The 20233-nt window shown below is 36.4% G+C and overlaps 1 protein-coding gene across 8 annotated transcripts in view; it reads left to right on the top strand.

The window, feature by feature from the left end:
- Positions 1–20233, top strand: part of Inpp4b (inositol polyphosphate-4-phosphatase type II B) — a 395691-nt gene that overhangs the window by 235387 nt on the left and 140071 nt on the right. For all 8 annotated transcript variants that reach the window (XR_012435583.1, XM_074041203.1, XM_074041202.1 and 5 more), the window contains one exon: positions 10841–11003. Coding sequence is in view for 7 of the 8 variants with exons in the window: in XM_074041203.1 (XP_073897304.1) it covers positions 10841–11003 (163 nt within the window). In the remaining variant the exon portion in view is untranslated. The remainder of the gene's footprint in view (positions 1–10840; positions 11004–20233) is intronic.

Genomic DNA, 20233 nt, shown 5'->3' with positions numbered 1-20233 from the left:
TAATGTAATTGGGTTTCTGTGATATATGAAAATATTCTGTTCACTTAAGTTAACTTAGGTTTGTAGTATGATTACAGTAGCTCCATTAAAAATCTGTTTGGCTTACTTAATTTCTGATAGTGATTATAACAATTAGCTAACCTGAATAGTTGTTCTCTTCAGCTTCTTATAATAAAGACTTACAAGAAGTGAGTTCATGTTAGTAAATTACTTTTGAGTTCTATCTACTGATGCATCTGAGAATCTTTCTTATGCAGTCGGGAAAAAGAATCTTTTTTTAACACTCAGTTGTTGTGAGGCTATTTTATTGTCAACAAAACAAGTTGACAAATTGATGACAAATTGATGACACATGAATCTGAATAATAATTATCTAGTCAATATGTAGAGATTGAAACTAGAATGAGCACTTCCCAAAAAAAAAAAGCCTGCTATTTGCTAAATTCTACTTATTAAATGATTGAATGATTTAAAGGTTTATTTTCCTAAAAGTTAGTAAACAATGAAACCCCAAAGGAATAGTTGGTATTTTATGACAAGCTGTGCAGGAAATAGACAAGCATAGCTTTCTTTATCTTCTAGCTAGTAATGATGACATACTGTGTTTCTTTCTCTACATCTCTAGAACAGCTGCTTCCAGCAGCTGGGATTCCAAGATTAGTTTGTCCAGAATATAAAGGCATGTCATCCAACCAAACCATCAGGTTGACCCAGTTTTTGTGGCCTCCAGTAATTACACTATTTTCTACAACACTGTGATTTAATTCTAGCATTACTACATTGGTGGGTTTGGGGCTAAATCTGCATATCCTTATTCAAATAAATTGTTAAAAGATAAAACTTTTGATTCTTTATATTCTGATCTATTCTAGTAAAACACTGATTTCAGAAAATTATCTTTATTAATTGGTCATATCCAAAACCCATTTTTAATTGAACCATAATTTGTATCAGGTAACATTTCAGCACCCAGATTTACTCAACTAATTCCTCTCTTTATGTTGCACATGTAAACCAAGTTTTAAATTTTAGTGGAGCAAGAAGTTCTGGTGTGTTATTGTACAGTAAGGTGGCTATGGATAATAATAATGTACATATACCTCCAAAAGCTAGAAGAAAGGACTGTGAAAGTTTTCACAATGAAGAAAGCAATTAATAATTGAGAAGATAAATATTTTTAGCCCAATTAAAACATTATGCAATATATACATGTATCAAAACATTGTATCCACTCCATTAATATATGTAATTTTTATATTTTACATAGCAGTTAAATATGAATTTTAAAAATGATTTATAAATGTAAAGAAAATAAATTTTAGTCTCCATTCCTAAACTAGGAAGACATTGGCCATTCTTTATTATGGCCAATGTATTTATGTCACTTAAGGAAAATGAACGAACCACATTAATTTATAATAATTTTCAATAATTTTATAAACATGACAATGGCAGAAATCCATAAAAATATTTATATTAAACATCTTGTTAATAAAGTCATCTATAACCTAAAAATTTTGAGGATTCTGTACCAAAGATTGTGTTTTGGAATCAGAATTATATAAATCAGTTTATGATACTATACCTTTGTAACAATGTCTGGGGCAAATACAAATGCTTAAGCCTGACAGCAGTGTTGACAGAGCTAGTTACAGTGCCATGACCGGGAGCAGGGAGCCTAGCCAGTTACAAAACATGCTAGCTGCTGAGGACAGAACATATTCAGCCAGAGACCTCCACGGGCAGTCTGCAGTGATCCACGGTCTGAACTGCTCTTGTCCATCTTACACCGCTCCTCTAGTGAACAAGTAGTTCAGGATTCATGCATGATGCAGAGGTGTCTATGCCAAGTGATGTTCAGAGATAGTTCGTCCAGCTCTTTCACTGGCTCGAATGATATTATGAAACCATTGACCTGATCTTAATAAGAAGGAAGTAAATCTTTCTCATTCTTTAGATGTCATTAGTTCTTATAGACTGCCTGATAGTAACCTGCGACTAAACTTTTTCAAAGCAACACCTAATGGCTTAGTTGTCCAAATGAGCAATACAGCCACTAAAATCTAAAATCTGACCATTTATATTGTGATAGAGAGATGGGTATGTGTCTGTGTACGTATATGTGTATATATATGTGTGTGTGTGTGTGTGTGTGTGTGTATATTATATAACCCCCAGCTCATTTTGCGTGACAAGGTGTCATCCTTGTATTCCATGCATTCATAACCTAATAAATACTGAACTATAATAAACTGCTTATATGTCTCATTATTAATGAAACTTATAACCTCCTAAAGGAAAATATAATGTTTTATTCACTGTTGTGTTCCCATGAAGCAGACACTTGCACATAAAATATGCTCACTAAACTTTCATAGAATAAATTAATGACTTTATAATTTGCTCCTCAAATCATTATTCTTATTTGTCTTCTTTTTTGACAAACAGAATGTTTTCATGTAATGTGACTCTACTATGTCTAGTATCTTTTTCTCTACTGGAATTCATGAATTCTTCAGAAAAATTTGTTTCTCCCACCCAGTAAAAAGTCCCCACTTATATCCTTCTTTTCTGTTTCTTATTTACCTTTAATTATTCCCCTATCAGTGCATATTTCACAGTGTCTTAATCAACTCTGGTGACTCTTCAAGTCACTTTCAAAACACCTTCAAACACAGAAGATGGTAGAATTCAAGATGGCCACAAAACATCAGAGATGACCAAAGTGAATGTCATGATTAGTTAAGGTCTCTAGAAACCCAGTGGAAGTAATTATAATTTTATTTGGGTAACTATGAGATTGCAAAGTTCCTAGATATAAAGAAATAATTTTTTCAAATGTTTCCAGCAAATGATACATTGGAAGCAACTATTTTCCCTCATCTCAGCCTTTTCTTTTTCATCCCTAAGTCACACATAGTAGGGCTGCCTAATTTTATGAGTCCTACAGTAGGGATGTTATCATGCAAAGCAGACACCCTCCCCATCAGGAAGGGCAGGCAGAGACAGGGAGAATCAGCTCATCCCTACATAACTGAATGTGTTCTATCATCTGTTTTCTTGATGGATGAGAGATGTTCCTGAATTTCTCCAGTCCATTTCACCCTGGAGGAATGTGCTCGGAATACTTATCCAATATTAAACTCCACAAAAGGTGATTAAGCAGAGTTCATGACTGTCCGTTAAAATGCATAAATGTTCTATTAAAGAAAAGAAACCCCAAGTGAGATCTTTACGTGCATGCATATTCATGAAATTCTGCCCATTTCTACATTTTTCCACGTGTAGTTCATACTTTCACCTTCAGTTTCCTGTTTTATAGCACTTAACAGTGGCTTTTATACATACTAGTTCAGTGTATCTTGTCAGAGGTAATGTAGGAATCAGTGAATGAATAGATTTGCTGAATCAGCATCTTGTCTTGTAACTCAACCTGTGTTTTGACAGAAATATTTTATTCCTATTGATGTCATGATGATTTCCTATGATTTTATGTTGAATACGGTCATCTCCTTTGGGATACATCCCTGGCTCTTACAATGCCTGGTTCAAGAGCTATTTTGACAACTTACTGTACAAACTTGCACATGCATGCAGTAGAAATGTATGATTATATTCAAATCAAATATCTTCAAACTTTAATGCATTCTGTTGCAATCAATGAGATATTTTCTAATAATTTTCTTTATTTTCTAAGAGGAAATTTTTGATACCCCAAAATTAAGTGAATAAATAAAGGAAACGCTGAGATATATAGAGGACTATTGATGAGATATATTAGGGCACATTCAGTTAAAGCAATCAATCTTTGAAAATGGTTGCATATAGCACACTGATAATGTCATATAATTCAGCCAGCTGTGCAAGTATGCAATGGTGTGCAGATAAAATTCAGTTATCAAATGAAAATTAAAAGTATTAATAAACCAGTGGAATTTTTCTACTTGCTATTAAACAAATATTTTACTTAATATTTTCACCTAATTGAAAGCTTTAGTATAATATGGCATTAGACTGAACTCACTCACTCAGAGAAGGAGCTTGGTTTGAACTTCAATTTGAAATCCTTTTGAAAAACTTCTTATGCAACAGTCTCTTTTTACTCCTAAATAGCATGTTATTAAGTCAATCAACACATGCTAATTAAGAGTAAATAGTATACAGTGATGCTGTAGGCACTTATATGGAACCTAAGCTTAGCAGCAATATCCTCTTTTTCAAGCAAGATGGTTAGTACTCAAAACAAGCAGAGATATTGAAATTTGTTCCAATTTATATTGATGTATTAAAAATGTCAAAAAATATTCAGAGAGGTTAGTGACCATTGGAAAGGAGGAAGGAATCATCTCTTTCTTCCTTCCCTCTCTCATTTGTTTATTCATTCTCCTTTTATTTATTACATGGTGAGACAGTAATAGGACCTAAGAATAAAAAATAAATAAATAAGTCATTTCCCTCATAGAACCCACTGTCTATGAGAAAGAAAAATGTACACTAAGTAGAGGGAGAATAGCAGCAGCAATCTTTGAGCTGGTGAGACTTTCAGAAAAGGAGAGGACTAAGACTGGTGGAAGACAAGGGATACTCAGCATATGTCATGGCAAAAATGTTCATTCTTCCAGTCTCCTTCATATCCCTCAACTGCAAGGAGACAGGTGGGTGAAGTGTTCTTTTTCTGTTTTTGGTTTTGACTTTTTTTTGGTTTGATTTTGCAGGTTCTGAGAATTGAACCCAGGGTCTCATGCTGACTAGGCAAGCGCTCTGCCACTAGTGCTATGCTCCAAGCCCTATGCCTGTATTTTGTTCTTTTTTTTTTTTCCTTTTTCTTTTATTATTCATATGTGCATACAAGGCTTGTTTCATTTCTCCCCCCTGCCCCCACCCCCTCCCTTACCACCCACTCCGCCCCCTCCCTCTCCTCCCCACCCCCTCAATACCCAGCAGAAACTATTTTGCCCTTATTTCTAATTTTGTTGTAGAGAGAGTATAAGCAATAATAGGAAGGAACAAGGGTTTTTGCTGGTTGAGATAAGGATAGCTATACAGGGCATTGACTCACATTGATTTCCTGTGCGTGGGTGTTACCTTCTAGGTTAATTCTTCTTGAACTAACCTTTTCTCTAGTACCTGTTCCCCTTTTCCTATTGGCCTCAGTTGCTTTTAAGGTATCTGCTTTAGTTTCTCTGCGTTGAGGGCAACAAATGCTAGCTAATTTTTTAGGTGTCTTACCTATCCTCACCCCTCCCTTGTGTGCTCTCGCTTTTATCATGTGCTCATAGTCCAATCCCCTTGTTGTGTTTACCCTTGATCTAATGTCCACATATGAGGGAGAACATACGATTTTTAAAAGACCAAAAATCGTATGTATTTTGTTCTTGAGATAAGGTCTTACTAGCTTCGGTCAGGCTGGCCTTGAATGTGATCTTCCTGCCCTAGCCTTCCAAGCAGCTGGGTTTATAGAAGTGAACCACCATACCCAGCTAAAATGTTCATTTTGAAGACTAAGAAGAAATAAGAATTATCTAGGTCTCCCCAACTCTAGAGGAGTCTTCAGGCTGAGAGGAGAATGTAGGCTATAATGCTAAGTCTGCTTTTGATCAGAAGAGATGAAATAAACATGGTGAGGGATGAAGACAAATGTGGAACTCATGCATACACCTGACTGTGTGATAGCTGATAGTGTAGGGCTGGACAAGGTCCAGGGGCATATGGAGAGGTCACTACTAGAGAAACAGTGGCTGACAGTCTGAGGTCATTTGTGTGACTAGGTACTGAAGCTCAAGGCAAATCCAGGAATGAATTTCATATGTAGTGTCTTATTGGGAAATGAAATTCAAGAATTTTTACATAAGCAACTAAGTGAAATTTAAAACAGGAGCATCTGTAGTAGGAAGCAAATGTTGGGGGATCTCACTTAATTCTGGTGAATATCTCAAGTCTGGGTATTTTTAATAGACCTGTGTGCATTTATATGTGTTCAAGTGTTATATAGCTTGGACCATGTGTGTGCAAATTGTTCTGTAGTTATGCAGCTGTCTGACATGCAACTCCTTTTACCCAACAGTTTTGGTAAAGTTAGAGTTTAGAGAGAAAAACTGTCAAGCCATTGAAGTAACAAAGGTTTGCAGTATTAAAGAACCTAGTCAATATTGAGCAAATTGCTCTCAGTCAACTCAAGGGGAAACTGAAGCTTCTTTTAGAAGATGAGATTGTCCTGGTTAATTCACTGACTGATTCTAATCATACCCCTCAGAAACGTATAACGATAAGTAGGAAATTATTCACAGAAATGTAAATATGATAGGACTCTTTTGGACCTCAAATCTACTCTGTTGAGTCTTCACATTCATGCTGATCAAAAGTTGGCCTTAGAAGGTTGATCAGCTAAGCATTACTGAGCTTTCTCTTTAAAGTTAACTGCTGATCCAAAGCAGTCAGACTTTCTCTCGATGTTCCAAGTTCATAAATGTGTGGCCTGCTGAATCATCACTGTGTCCCCTACCCTTATGGCTCTCTCTGCCAACTTCAATGTCCTTTTGGCTACTTGCTGCTGCATCCATCAGATTTTTGCAGCTATGCCACTGGGCTTGACCTTTATGTTAGCTCAGATCCTAACCCAGAAATAACTAAGGGCCTAGACCAGCACCTGACTTAGAGTGAAATAAATATTACTTCTCATTCCACATTCCCTTTGAGCCCTCAGTGACCAGACAAGGTTTAGAGCCACTTCACCTCTATAGAGAAGAGTTGATGTGCAGGCTCCGTAATGTTAAGGATATTGATTCAAGTTAAGGCTCCATTTCATAAAGGTTTCCTGTATCCCACCAACGTTCCATTATTTTCTTCCCATAGCAAGGGACTCAGCAGGAAAATGACTGCTATTTCTGGGAAAATGTTCTCTATTCTGTCTCCTGGGTGGTGGTTGTTTGTAGTCCCCTCTTGGGGCAGGGTACCTAAACAGATTTTGGAGGCCTTTCATACTTTCTTATCCTGAAGAGAGGGTGGAAGACTGGAAGTACCATGGACTGAAGTCACACTCCTCTACTTCCCCTGTCTTCACACTAACCAGCCTTTCTTCATTCTGGGAGCAGTCAGAAACTAATTGTGTGATTTTAGAAGAGAAGAGAGAGGAGTAGGCACTAGCAACTAAGCACAAAGATTTCTCTGCAGACTGGTATAATGAGTAATGACCATCAGACAAGATATACATTGGCAAGTCTGTTACCTGGTTATAGTCTTCTAGAGGTTTTCTCAGAGATTTAAGAATGTGCTTTTTTAGGACAGAACTCGGTAGTCGAGGCTCTCCTTCAAGAGTCTTGCTTACCCATCTTTAGCATCCTAGTTTCCAAATAACTGAGTACCTTACACTTCAGCATCTTAGCAAGTATATTATTGTCCTTCCTTCTTGCAACCCATACACTGCTTTGTATCCCATTAACATGAATGGATCACGAGTCTTGATCTTTTCCCACACGAATTCTGATCACTTGCGTCCTTTCACTTAAGCTGATGGACCCTTAGCCAAGGGATTGCTCTATCCCTGCTCCTATGACATTCTTGATCTCAGATTTAAGGGAGCATGAGAACAGTCTGGCTTTTGATAGTCGTATTTTACTCTAGGATCTTCTGTTGGTTTCCTTTTTCAAATATCAGGTAACTAAAACCTAATCTTGCTCATGTGAAATGATACCCACAAATGATACCCACCTCTGTCAGACCCTTCCTGTGCCCCCTTATTCTGACTTCCCTCTGTCTAGTTTATGGTAATGTGTACACTGCTTCTGTGGGAAATCATAGTGGAAGAATCAAGTCTTCCACTTTGATGTCAAAATAAATGAATTTCTAGCTCATTCCTGCCATTTTAATGCTGGATGTTAGTCTAGATCTTTTACCTGAAGCCTCCTCATCTTTCTGAAGATACAGTCAATAATATTAACCTTATCTGGTGTTTATTGAAGTTGAAATTAGCTAATATGCATATGCCAAATGAATATACATATTAGCCCTCAATATCTCCCTAGGTTGGAGTCATCCCGCTCTTGCTCTCTCCCTTGCTTCTTCCTGCTTTTTCTGCCCCCATTCCTTCCTGTCTTCCAACAAAAGCTATTGAGGAACAGGTCCTGTGCTCCATAGTGAAGACAGAATCCTCAAAGAGCTCAGACTAGTATCAGAGAGAGAGGTACAAGTCAATAACTTTACACCGTAGAGGCTATAAAGAGGAGGCAGGGGCAAGTAAGGCTACAAAGGTTACTTCTTCTATGAGTGGAATCCTATAACCTCTAGGATAGATAGTGGTATCTATAAGGGAAGAAAATATATGTGTGAATATCAAATTATCTCTTAACTACCTTTGTGTTCAGGTTCTTCACAGACGTAGTCAGGAGCAATCCATCTATTCCTGATATTTCTTTATATGATAAAGTCAGCATGAAGTGTTATTATTATTATTATTTTGAGTGGTACTGGGATTAAATTTAGGTTCTCATGCTTGCTAGGCAAGGGCTCCACCACTTGGTTAATGTCTCCTAATCCTAAAACACTGCATTTGAACTTTGGTCAAAATATAAAGTTGTTTTCAACATGAGTAACAGGAAGAGAGTTGAAATTTTATGTCAAAGTTAACCTGGGAATTTGAGAATTACCTGTTCCCCCTTGGATCAGTTAGTGTCTTTGTTTTACAGTTTAATCACCTTAAAAGTGCAGTTGATGGCAGTAGTTAAATTGCTTTCAGAATAGAGGTCATTACGTCTGTTATTGTAGTTGGAATGTAAGCTCCTCACCAAACCCCAAGATGAGACATGTCTAGCTCCACGGGATGCTTACTTTTTCTCCCCCAGCATTTTCTCCAGCACAGGGGAGCTTCCTTAGCGCTGGCTTATGGCTCAGAGGTATGTCTACTTCAGGCAGAGGATGGTGTAATCTACAGATGTGAGTGATGTGAATATGATAAGTGTCTTAATTTTCCCTAGAGGAGAAGTGCTTCCATTCTTTGAAGGAAAGATTTGCCTTTAGTGGAAGATTTTATGATTATTTGTGACTAATAGCATATTTCACACTCAAGATTACAGAGTGAAGGAAAGAAAGCTTGACTCATTTAGGAAAAACAGAACGGGCTGGATATGATCATGCTAAATTATAGTAATCTTCCTGACTGCTTTCATAGGAATCACAGTACAGTAGTTGGGTCCTACTGTAACGTGGTGAGAGCATAGGCAGAGCAGGAATTATCACTCCAAATTGTAGATGAGACAACTGCCACTCTCCAGAAATGAGGTGTTTTGCCCAAAGTCTGATAGGTAGCATGTCACATAAACACCTCAAAATTCCTTTTTCTAACTTAAATATACTGCTTTTCAACAAAAACCCTATTTATTTTTTCAGGTAAACTGCACAAGTCTCTATAAACCCACATTTGTTTTAATGTGGTTAGATTATTCAACTAACTTAGTCTTATCTCCCTAGATTTACCCTCTCCCAAACTAGTTTCTTTATTTATAAACTGGTAAATTTAACTTAGGTGAAAAACACACATTTGGGGGAAAATACACAAACTGGTGAAGATATAACTGAGTATTATCTTTATGCTAAGTGATACTCCAGCTTCCTGAAATAGTTCTACTAGTGAGAAGGCTCTCGTTGAAGGATTCTATGGCATGAAGTAGGGAATGCACCATAAACCCATTTGGTTCTTAAGCCTAGAGAGAGGAATGGGAGTCAGTACCTTCATCTAAGTTATACGAGAAGAGGAGTAAGAAGGGAAGGTGGGGTTAATAGGCTTCCATCAAGATAACTACATTTAAAAGTTTTATTTAAAAATGAATTAATTTTTATGAGCCAAAGAATTCAGTTTAATGCATTTCCCTGCCCAAAAATGAGAACTAATCAGAACTGAGGTAATTAGTGCTCAAGAGGCCCCTTACTGGCATGAATTGTGTCTAGGAAATAAACCACCCCAGCTGACTTATTACATAGCTGCAGTGGAGCTTCTAAGACTTTGTGTAGTCAGAATATGCTGGGTTGCTCACCAGAATTTCAATTTAGAGTGCCTTTCCTCCAGTGGTTCTGAGTGACTTGGTGGAAGTCAGGCAACTGTGCATTAATCCTTGAGGCCATTCTGTTAGCAGTGATCTGAAGACCACTTTCAGGATTTCTAGTGCTGCAATAGTCAATCAAATCATAGATAAAGAAGAAAGAATGATTGTTACCAGGGGTTGGGGAATGGATGGGGAGCTCATGTGTAAGAGGTACAGAATTTTAGTTTGGGCAGATGAAAAAATTCTGGAAGTAAAATGATGGTGATGGTTATATACAAATACAAATGTGCTTAGTACTACTGAACGATATGTTTAAAATTGTTAATATGGTAAATTTTATGTTAACATATGTTACATCATGTGTATTTATAAACATAAGCATATGTGTACATGTTACCCTACATGTACATATGTGTACATGTTACCCTAATTGCAAAGAATGTCTAGGGCAAGTAGTATTCTTTAAAAATATTCATGTGTCTTTGCTTTCTTACTAAGTGTTGATAAAGAAAACATATCTCTTTTCTAAATGTCATAATTTGTTCTTGATTATGGATTTATATCAGATAGTAGTTTATTATTTCTTTACTACAGGAGAAAAATAATGGACTAACTAAAAGTATTGATGAAATTTAACTTTAACTTTACCAAGATAAATCTCTGACCAAATTAATGGAAAATTTCCAGCTAGTTACTGATAATTACTCCTGACTGCTTCTCTAAACTGGATTCATGAAGTTTTACCTTACCTTGATTTTGCAAAAAAAAAAATAAAAAATGTGTAGTGATACTCATGCTCTTTTCAGGACAGGGTGTGGGCCAACGTGGGAAAGAGCCTGAACTGCGTTATTGCCATGGTAGATAAATTGATTGAGAGAGATGGTGACAGCAAAGGTGGCAATGGCAGCAGAAGCAATGATGGAGAAAAGGACCCTTCACTAGCAGACTCCAGCACACCTCACCCAAGGGGTAAGGAATCATTTTTTCTCAATCATTGACTGAGTAAACAAAATGAGAAAGTCATGATAAAATGAGATAGAAAAAGAGGAGTCAATAGTGCCTTTGATGAAAGTGCTGATAGCAGCCTTTCCACTGTGGAGTAAATGATGGAAGGCTATTTATCAAATTGCATCTCAGTTATGTTTCCAGAACTGCTTGCAATGCTCATTTTTTTTTCTTTCGCTACATAAAAACCATCCTGAAAGAAAAACAGTGTTTTCTTTTTAAAGTTCTGACATAGTTTAATCTACTTTTACACATTCTTCCAAAATTTTATTAGAAAGACAGACAAGCACTTATTCTTAACACTTAGAAACATTTAGGGATATCAAGACATAGCGTCATTCAAAGTTCCTGAGCAGAACACAATATAGTAGAATGCTTTTACCCTTATTCTGATGGATACTTTTTGTGAGTTATCTCAAAAACTTACAAGAAGTTTTGATTCTGAGGATTATGTTTGGGAATTATTCTAAAAGCAAGTCATGACACTAGATTTTCATGCATGCCGGTACGCACAGACACTGCCTTGTGCATACATACACACCGGTATTTGTCTACACAGAGATGGACAGTTAGGTAGATACACCAATACTTTCAAATGTATATCATAGTAGCAGACTGACTAGCAAATGTGATAAAATTGTAACTATGATTGTGTCTTTATAAATGGTTTTTTGTGTGTGTGCTGTTGTTCCTTGGATTCATGATGACACAAAACCCAGTGTTACATTTCCTTATGATAATAGAAACTCCTATTAGATTTGACCTAGCCTTTTAACTAACTATCAGCGCTTAGAAAGAACAACCACGATTTGCTACATTCTTCAGAAATTTGTTGTTTATTTAACTTAATGAAAATGAGTCATAAGTAAGTATGGATGTTTACAAAATTAAACTTATGTTTCCCCATTTGTTTTTCTGATTTCCGCTTACATTTTTATCAGGAGTTTCATTACGTAAGGTATCCATCTTTCTTCACTGGATGGACAATAGAACACTTTCTAGGCAGGCACTCTATTTCTTGAGCACCACCAGCAGCTTAGAGCACTTTCTAAATCACATGTGTAAATAACAGCATTTGAAAATTGTCTTCTTGTAGATGGTCACTCTTCTTTCACTGTACATTCACATAAGTGGAAAGCTTTCATAACTTTTTTTATAGTTACACTTAATTGATCTAACTATAAAGGGATTTTCTTAATTAATAATATCAGTTTTATTAGCTAATAAATCTAGTAGAGTTCTATAACTTTACATGACTCAAAATAAAAGCTTTTCATAGCTATGTCATAAAGAAATAGCATAGTTCAATTTTCTTTAATTGCACATGTATTGACTGTCAACTGAGCCTGTTACTGCTGTGCTCTGGTAAACAAGGAAAGGAACCACAATCCAAGTTAAGTGACATGTTTTATCCATTGACAGATTTTCAAAATGTATTTTTTTAATTGGACAAAAGATAAGGTTACCAGCTATTGCTATATTTTTATTTGATACTCCTCAAACTTCTCATTGAAGAAAGTAAATTTCCAAAAAATTTGAAATTATACAATTTATGTGTATCTTATTTTTGACAGACTATTGTATCTATGTGATAAAAGTTACATTTTAAAAAGTAAAAACATGTGCTATACATTGCGTCTGTAAGATTAGGTGAAGCATCTTTATTTGAATGCGGGGTATTTGTGTGGACAACCTAAGCCATGCAGAAGTGACTGCAGGTGCAGAGTTCACATGTAGGTCACTGTTGCGGATGGTTATAATCCACATATACAACATATTATGCTCTAATCAATTTTAAATTTTTAAGTTGTATTCTATCATCTGTATTTCATCTATTGTTTATTTATTCTTTTGAATGCTATAAAAATTTCTAGATGTTACTATTTAAGTGTATAAAATGAAACAGTACTTTTGTCTGAAACTGTCTCATTTAGCAAATGTCAGATAATTTCAAAGTTGAGCTACTTATTAACATCTTACATGGTAGGCAGCTGCACACAAGATGTATATTTTAGAGGGATATTGGTGTATATAAGAAAGAAAATGCTTAGCAATAGATGCCTGACAAATAAATCTGTACTCACATATTCCTAAGAATATTATAGATGTTATTGTTAGCTACAGTGGGCTTGATTAGCTAAATCAAGTGGTTAATAAAATCCATTTTTATGCTTGAATAATTTAATAATTTATAGCCTTACTCTTTAAATTAGTGGGGAAAGCACTTTCTGTTTCTACCCTGACTTTTGTCATGTTGAGCAATGCAGTAGAGAATTATATAGTGCCTTTTGAACTAAATTAAAATAATCAACCTAAAGTCATTTGTTTGCATGTATAATAACCCAAACTATTTCTAATGTAGATATTTGAGACATGCATTCACTGTCCTCAATTTGCCTGTATTTAAATTTTTAAATATTTTTATTAGGATATATTCATTATACAGGGGGATTCACAGCGACAATTCCAATTAGGCTTATATTGTACATTCATTACATTGTCCTCATCGTCTGTTCCCTCAGCCCCCTTCCTGCCCCACTTAAAGCAATTGCAAGTTTCTTTGTTCTATTTCAAATAAGTATATGAAGTCTACCAACCACACACCCTCACCTTAATCTCCTTCATTCACCATTCCCCCTGCCACTAGTATCCCCCACACACTGTACCTATTTTACAGTCCTGTCTTTCATTATTAATATTTAATTGATGTCCAAAGGGGCTTCTCAATGTGTGCCCACTGTGGGTGTACTTTACTTTGACCCATTTTTATTAACAAAAGTGATAATTTAGAAAAAAGACAAGCAAATAAGATTGCATATGGTTTTTATTTTCTCATTTCAACCAGATATAACCATGGTGGACATTTTGTGTACACACATGCACACATCCACTACACATATATTAAGCAAACAATGTATATTGATACATTATAAATACAGATGTATGCTTTCATTGTGTATGAATATTTTCTCCTAAACATTTTCTGGAAATGAGATGTTAATGATTGTAAACTAATTTAGCAAAAGGGAAAACACTCTTTTAGATATTTAGTTATTATAATAATGCTGAAAGAGTCTGTCTGCCTCTTTCACATGCCGAAGTCTTCAACTACATTTTAGATACTCTCTTTTAAGCTAGATTGTTTAAAAGTGGAATGACTTTGTAAGGAGAGGCTGCCCCTTCTCTCCCATGTGCTTATTTATACAAGTATTCATTTCTATCAGTGTGAGCTCATGAATGGTTATTTTATTCTCTAGATCACAATCCAACACAATAACTGGTTCAGATTCAAATTGTAGTAGACTAGCCATTGGGAGTTTTGGTGTCTGTGTCTTTTTGACATGTTCCTTCCTCATGCTGTTTACTCCTTCACTGTCTGTACTTCTTGCTTTGCTTTCTCACTGTTTGTTTTACTCCCTTCTGTGCCCTTCAGCACCACAAAATATTCTGGATTCATCTTGTATATTCCCTGCTTCAACCCTAGGTTCAGATAGTTTCCAAGGAGCCATGGTTGCTTTTATTAGAGAACAGTGTGTAGAAAGGTTTTCATGGTTCTTTGGAGCAAAAGGTATTATAATTACTATAATCTATAAGTGCCCTTCTAACTACATTCTTTCCAGCCTTAAATATTTTCATGTTACTCTAGGTGAAAAATATTATATTTTCATTTCTGCTTATCTATGAAGTTTGATATTGCATATCTCATAGTATATTTCAAAAATTATTTTAATAATAAAATTCATTTTTTCAATAGCCTCCTGTTTGGCCCCATCACCTAGCATTGTTTGAAAAAGCATTGTTTTTACAATTAATTATCAATTGATTGAGTTGAGTCATCTACTATTTATTATAATTTATCATGATAATGCTGTTGGGTTTTTTTTGATACATTTACTAATGTTCTTTACCTCATGTTCTATCACTTTTGTTTCTTTTATTCTCTTTTCTCTTTTTTTGGGGGGGGGTTAATACTCAGGGTCTTGCTCTTGCTAGACAAGCATTTTACCACTTGAAGAATTCCCATAGCCCTTTCTGCTTTAGTTATTTTTCAGGTAGCCTCTCATGTTTTTTTCCTGGGCCAGCCTGGACCCTGATCCTCCTGCTTTTACCCCCTGCATATCTGGGATTACAGGAACACACTACCACTCCAGCTTTTTGTGCTAAGATGGGAATCGCCCTAACTTTTTGCCCAGGCTGACCTTGAACTGCAATCCTCCCAATCTGCACCTTTTGAGTAGCTGGGATTTCAGGCATGAGCCACCAAACCTGGACCTTAGTCTTTTCCTTTATATATATTAAGTTCTATAAACAATTTTGATCAATTTCTTGCATTTTTTCTATTACATATGGTTTTATTATTATCTTCTATGAGAGGATATATTTTTAAGTCTTATGAGTAAGTCATATGGTAGTTTTTCTTTCTTCATTCCCCTTCTCTATCCATTTTCTTTTGTCCCTCTGTCACCTGCAAACATTTCTCTCTCCAAGTTGCAGATTTTTTCTTTTTACAGTGTATGAATTTAATAATACTATTTCAAATTTGTAGTTGTGAAAGATTTTTATTTGCTTTAGAACCAAGGTTTTATGATGTATCTTTTGCTTGCTTTATAAATTTCTTTCCAGGGTGACTACAAATAGTGCTGAAAGAAGTAAAATTTTCTTTACTCTTTTGAGCACAAATAAAAGAATAGTTATTCCAAATGTCTGTGGCATAAATGTGTGTGCGAGTCTAAGGAAACACAGATTGTTCTTTTCTTTTCAGCACATGTACACACATTTATGGGCACCTGCTCCATGTGCAGTACCACGATAAATTGAGGACTCAAAGATTAAATCAGTGACTACTGAAAACTTAGATTTTGATGTGATCTTAAAGCTTATGTAATTAAACCTCCTAAATTATATTAAGAAGCTTAGCTACAATATCTCTGCCAATTTTCACCTGCCCTATGATGTGCATCTCTAGTTGTAAAAAATTATTTTTTTATTTTCTAGAGCAGCATACTCCAGACATTGATCCAAATATGTTTCCTTTAATTTTACCCACTGGCCCAGATGTAATCCTTTGCAATAAGCAGAACAAATTTTCTTCCCTTGCCTACAGTAAGCCTAACATATCTGAAAACAACCATCACGTTCTTTTGAATGCTACTTTTTCAGGCATTTTTCTGGGGAATAGCCCCAAGTATGCTCCGTGGTTGCTTATCTCAGAACCTTTCCTCATCTGTCTAAGCAGTCCCCAGAATTAAGCAGTGATACAAATGTGGCATAATAGCTACGGAGTAGCATAGGAGGACTACCTTCCTACTTTGAGATGCTGCTAGTTTTTATAATAGCTAAGCTCACATCAGCTCTTTTGGCAGCCACATTTCATCAGGAATTCTATTGATATTCACTGACTTGTTAAATTTGACTTACCCTTCATGCTTTTCAAGATTCAGGTAACATTTAAGCACCACTGTATGCTACAGGTTGTGACATTTTAGCAGCATGAAAAGATTAAGACAGCATGTAAAACACTTCTGAGTACACTCCGATAAATACTTGTTTCTTTCATCCTTCATATCTAGTGTCCCTCTAAGGCTTATTTTATTCATATTTTATATACATTTCCTGTCTATTCATAGAAGTAATAGATAAAAATGATGGAAAAACAGCTAAATACAGGTCCTGGAGGCAAAACACTAAAATTATACTTGTTAATCCTGGCCCTTCGGGATGTGTATTTAGCCAGCTATATATTCACTCGTTGATGCTATTGTATGGTCTACATTTCTCTGTCTTTCATAAGTGGATGGCAACCTGCCCTGGGAAAAGCCAAATTCCTTATACCATTTAATGCTTTTCACTTATCTACCCAGCTACAGGCCTTGTCAAAAGGGAGATGAAGGTCTTGTGACATAATTTTCATTAAGGAGCCCATGCTGGTTTTAAGTCGTCACTGCTTCCTTGTTCAAAGGAAGTAACCATCCTTGCAGATCACCGAATTAGTTCCCTTATCACTGCTTAGAACTCATTTCTAGTACTGTGGTACTCATGGTCTTTCCTGCTTTAGAATTCCCTTTTAAGTTGTAAAGTACATTCCACATCTCCCCCTGGGTTCTGAGAGTTCACTATACTTACCACACCTTTTATCCCTGGCTGCCTCTGGTTAACACAGTTGTCTGGCTACTACCAGGGATTTGCCCACAATTTATCAACAGTTATCGAATGATTGCTAATGTCAAAAATCACTCATCTGAAAACACACCAAGTCCTTAAATAAGGACAAATTCAAGATTTAATCATTCATCTGTCCCATATTTTATCTTCAGTCTGCCCAGCACACTTGACATAAAGAATAGAATAATTAATTAATGCAATTATATATAGTTCAGATGTTAAGCCAAATGGAAGAGACACACTGAATTTGTTTTAGTTTGAAGAGAAAAGGAAAGATCGTTTTGTTCATTCAATAGATAGTTGTACATCTACTTGTGCTGGGCACTTTCCTCAGAAACCTATTCAGTGATAGACCTGTTTCTGCATTCTGGTGGGTAAGCAAATTCTAATTGAAAATAGATGTCCATCGATCTACCATTTGATCCAGCAATACCACTCTTGGGGATATACCCAAAAGACTGTTACTCCAGAGGCACCTGCACATCCATGTTTATTGCGGCACTATTCACAATAGCCAAGTTATGGAAACAGCCAAGATGCCCCAGCACTGACGAATGGATTAAGAAAATGTGGTATCTATACACAATGGAATTTTATGCAGCCATGAAGAAGAACGAAATGTTATCATTCGCTGGTAAATGGATGGAATTGGAGAACATCATTCTGAGTGAGGTTAGCCTGGCTCAAAAGACCAAAAATCGTATGTTCTCCCTCATATGTGGACATTAGATCAAGGGCAAACACAACAAGGGGATTGGACTATGAGCACATGATAAAAGCGAGAGCACACAAGGGAGGGGTGAGGATAGGTAAGACACCTAAAAAACTAGCTAGCATTTGTTGCCCTTAATGCAGAGAAACTAAAGCAGATACCTTAAAGCAACTGAGGCCAATAGGAAAAGGAGACCAGGAACTAGAGAAAAGGTTAGATTAAAAAGAATTAACCTAGAAGGTAACACCCATGCACAGGAAATCAATAGCTATGCCCTGCATAGCTATCCTTATCTCAACCAGCAAAACCCCTTGTTCCTTCCTATTATTGCTTATACTCTCTCTACAACAAAATTAGAGATAAGGGCAAAATAGTTTCTGCTGGGTATTGAGGGGGGGAGCGGGAGGGGGTGGAGTGGGTGGTAAGGGAGGGGGTGGGGTCAGGGGGGAGAAATAAACCAAGCCTTGTATACACATATGAATAATAAAAGAAAAATGAAAAAAAAAAAAAAAAGAAAATAGATGTCCAACTAGAGATCTTCAAACTGCAGCATTTACAAGATGAAGAACTAAAGAAAGGAAGTATTTATTTGGGAAGTATCATCAAATAGGTAGATTAACCTAGATAAAATGTGAAGAGAAAGAATGAGAAAAAAATACATAATGAATAATAAAATCCATGATAAATAAGATTAATCAAATAAATGAAAAACATCCAAAAAAAATCCAAGGGAGCATGGGGATTGTCCACATCTGAGGCATAGGAAGCATCAAAGAATGAGTCAGTGCACCTTGGATATTGAAGAAGGGTATCAAAAGAGTGGTAAAGATCATGTTAAAAACTAACACCTACTGTGCTCATGATTGTCACAGGCACTGTGCCAAGTTTCCATATTCTTCCCCCCTCCTCTTCCTCATCTCAAATCTGTCTTAATGCCCATTTTGTAGAAGAGGGAGTTAGACAATGTGTCTAAAATCATAAAGCTGGCCAGCATCCAAGCAAGAAATCTAGCCCATGTGGAGTGATTTCTGATTGAATTAGTCAAGAAGAACCTGGAGTTCTTAGCATATCTGGTGGAAAAGGGAATGCTTAAATTTGAAGGGCAATTTTGCATATGGATTTTCTTGCCTTTATATTTTCCCTTGACATTTTAATGAAATGCTTCCTAGGTCATTACATCTACTGTTTCACTTGTTTCCTAAGCTGTCTCCTTATTTTTTAAACCCTCAAATTCTTTTATCCCCACCTGCCTCTTCATGGGGCCTTGACACCTTCTGCAACCTTGCACTGCCTCACTCTTCATGCTCTGACACAGTGAACTCTGAAGAACTCACCTTGCAATCCACACTACTATACCTTCAAAAGTTGTTCTTTTCTACCTTTTGCAGGCCCTAACTTCACATGGAACCTGTGTAATTATCCATAACCCCTCAATCACAAAAGCCCTGTACGCTGGGCTTAAAGTTCTGAGTTATCATGTTGAAATACCCAATAATGCCTTTTGGTATTTGTGTTTTTTTGGTGAAGTCCAAAAAAGGTAATGAAGTTTGTAGCCAGGACTCACATGAAGTTCTAACTTCCCCTCTTGGTATAAACATGCTCTCTAGTGTCTGCTCAGCCTCCCCATCCTCTTCCCAGCCCAGGATTACTACCCATAGCCCTCTTACCACAGGGAGTCAGGGTAAGGTTGGGTGCCTTTGAGTTTCTGTACACACATAGCCCTATGCCCATGGGAGTGTGACATGAAAGAACAAATTGAAACCACCAACCATTCTGACAGGGCAACAGAGACATCGCTGAGAGAGAAAAGAAAGGCTTTTGCAGTTTTGTGTATAAGAGCTCGTATTTTTATTCTTCACTGGATTGTGCCAATTACATAGTCACTCTCTCTGCAGGACCTGCAAGCAAAAGACCTACTGGCAACAGGCAGGATAATAAGAATGAGTCCAGGATGTGGATGAAGAGTAGACTAAACCAGGGGTATATGTCATTTCAAAAAGGGTCACCAATCCAGCCGCAGCCTGTCATTTCCACAGTGGAGTGTGGACCTAAAGTTACCATCTCTTATTTTGATATGAAAGATCTTAGGTTTTTAAAGGTTAAAAATTGTTAAAACATGATGAAAGACACAGTAGAATACATTTGCAGGACAAAATAAGGGCCATTCTTTTGAAATTTCATGTTTTACATGTTATCTCCCCTACTAGACTTGGCTTTGTGAGAGAATGTGGAAGTTTGTGATTTACTCTTGAGTCTCCATGGAATAATTCTGGGCAAATAATAGAAGCCCAATACTGTGGAAAAAAAGACCTTGTCACCC

This window comes from Castor canadensis, chromosome 9 (genome assembly GCF_047511655.1).
Source record: "Castor canadensis chromosome 9, mCasCan1.hap1v2, whole genome shotgun sequence".
Lineage (NCBI taxonomy): Eukaryota > Metazoa > Chordata > Mammalia > Rodentia > Castoridae > Castor > Castor canadensis.
This window is presented reverse-complemented; position numbering and strand designations above follow the sequence as displayed.